At 35.0% G+C, this 2,308-nt stretch overlaps 1 protein-coding gene across 3 annotated transcripts in view; it reads right to left on the reverse strand.

Moving 5' to 3' along the window:
• RfC3 (replication factor C subunit RfC3) overlaps positions 1 to 734 on the reverse strand; it is a 58,334-nt gene extending 57,600 nt beyond the window's left edge. The window contains exon 1 of one of the 3 annotated variants that reach the window (XM_067050033.1): positions 585 to 734. In XM_067050033.1, coding sequence (XP_066906134.1) covers positions 585 to 682 — 98 coding nt within the window. In that variant the 5' untranslated portion in view covers positions 683 to 734. The remainder of the gene's footprint in view (positions 1 to 584) is intronic. The other 2 variants (XM_067050034.1, XM_067050035.1) reach the window with 2 other exon arrangements.
• Positions 735 to 2,308: the final 1,574 nt, after the last annotated feature.

The following is a 2,308-nucleotide window of genomic DNA, read 5'->3' on the forward strand; positions in this document are numbered from 1 at the left end:
CTTCTAATTGGCTGCCTAATGACCACGTGACTTATCACGTGTTTAAGGTTAGGAAGTAAAAAATTAAATTCAAATCTCCCGCCAAAGGTCACGTTACCAGTGATTAAGTCGAACTAAATTTGAATTTTAATCTCCTGCCATGGGGTCACGTGACCAAATACTAGTCTCTGATTGGCTGCATAATGATCACGTGGCCAACCACGTGAGTGGTTAAGTGTAGGTCGAAGTAAAAATTTAAAATTAACCCCCCATAGATCACGTGACTAGTGGTTAAGGCTGGTTCGAGGCTATGGTCCAAAGTCCAAGGACACGTGAGTGGTTAGTGCTGGTTCGAGGCTAGGGTCCAAAATGCAAGGTCACGGGAGTGGTTAAGGTAGGGTCGAGGGGTCAAAGGTCACGGCTTATGGGAGGGGCCAGAACCGGCCTTTCATATCTACTGATATTCACATATATAACATAAATAACATAAATAATTCTTTATTTGTTGGTGATATTCACATATATAACATAAATAATACTATATGTGTTGGTGATATTCACATGTATGTACCTATACATAATTAAATAATTATAAATATACCTACAAACATTTATCTTCTGTTTGGAGTGATGTTTGTTCTTTAGCATTTAGCAAACAGTGACGCGGAGAAATGACGCTGTAAAATGATGTACAATATATCATATGAATATTCAGTAAATTGTCAAAGAGAACTGAGACTGTTTTCTTACTTTATCTCGACTCGATGTTTACTCAACAAACATTCTGATAAGTTGATTACATCTTGGGAGCCAAAGAGGTAGTTCCAAAGAGATAAGGGAGTCTTCTTGAATTATTGGCTTTTAGTTTATTGTGTCTCAGTTATGTGAATATCGTGTCGTTGTGCAACACTTCAACTTGATGGTGTAACTCTAAATCCTAGCAGTTTTATGTTTTAAGATACATAGAATACGAAGATCAAATAAATAAAAATTGTGCAATCCGAGTCCACGGCCTATCGTCAAGACTACCATGGCGATCTTTTTCAGATTTGATACCAACGAAACTGGTCACTAGAGGATGATGATAGACATTTGTCATTACCATCTACCATTTGTTATTTTTATTATTATTTTTGTTTTAATTTCGGCCGTTTAGAAGTTTTAGACGTTCATATTGTGGGCATTCAAAAAGACGGAATTTTGTAGAAAAAAAAATCTCTTCAAAGGATGGACCGATTTTGTTCCTCCTATTGGTAGGCAGGGTTCCGATCTCTAATATCTGTGTACCTTATCGGGCACCAATTGCCGAAAGACTTGTTATTTTAGAATATAGTACCAAAACGGATATTAATCTTGCCAGAAGTATTCTTTTCTAAGTCGTATATTCCCTAAATAAATTCTTCATATGTCTTACGATAGTGTAAATCCTTTTTCCGGCTCTCAGACACGATGGATTTTTACAAATGATGTATCAAATGGAAAATAATTTCATGAAGAAGAAAAAAATTTCAATATCAATTTTTAAATTTTGATTATAACTTAATAAATAAATAATTAAAAGATCGGCAGTAAAAATGGAATTTTAAAGATCTTGATTATGATCGAGCGTGAAACGCACAGGTCAAACCTCATTATGAGGATAGCTTCCACAGCGCTTTAGTTGCCATAAGGTACTTGTCATATGGTGTTTTGTTGTTTTCCACGCCTAACTCTATAACACTTCAAAATATAATACTGCTCAAAGAAAATAGATTAGCTAAAATTAGTCACTAATTCATCTTCATAAATACTGTACTTTTTTGTTGGAGCTTATATAAAATAAATTATATCTTATTTTAGTCTCAAAAGCAATTAAAATTTCTTTATAAGTTCTACGTCTTGGCCAAATCGGCCTTCCTCAAGGACAATCTTTTTTTTTTTTTTAATTATTTATTTATTGTTATTTACAACTGTATACATATATGCACATCAAGTAAATTTGCTTTAAGTGATATTATGACATAATACAAACATGTGGAGGATCTACCCATTGATAGAACTCCAAAAACATTTCTAAAGGAGAAGATTTCGAGGCCATCTTCTTTTCAGACGCCTAGGAGGATTATTAGGCAGTGAAGGAGAAGCGAGGTTAGAAACGAGTTGGTTTGGGTGGTTGGGAAGTTTATTATGGAAGGATTGGTACCTGGTTCTGGCCAAATTGGCAACATAGAGGACATTGAGGTCCTGATGGATGATTTGATTTGTGACAAAGTAAGAAGCATTAAGGATTTTGGACTGTAAGGATTGGATTCGAGAGGAATTAGATGGTTTAGTGGAGCCCCATAGCTCA

Source organism: Halyomorpha halys, unplaced genomic scaffold (assembly GCF_000696795.3).
Source record: "Halyomorpha halys isolate HHAL.00 unplaced genomic scaffold, Hhal_1.1 Scaffold126.1, whole genome shotgun sequence".
Taxonomy (NCBI): domain Eukaryota; kingdom Metazoa; phylum Arthropoda; class Insecta; order Hemiptera; family Pentatomidae; genus Halyomorpha; species Halyomorpha halys.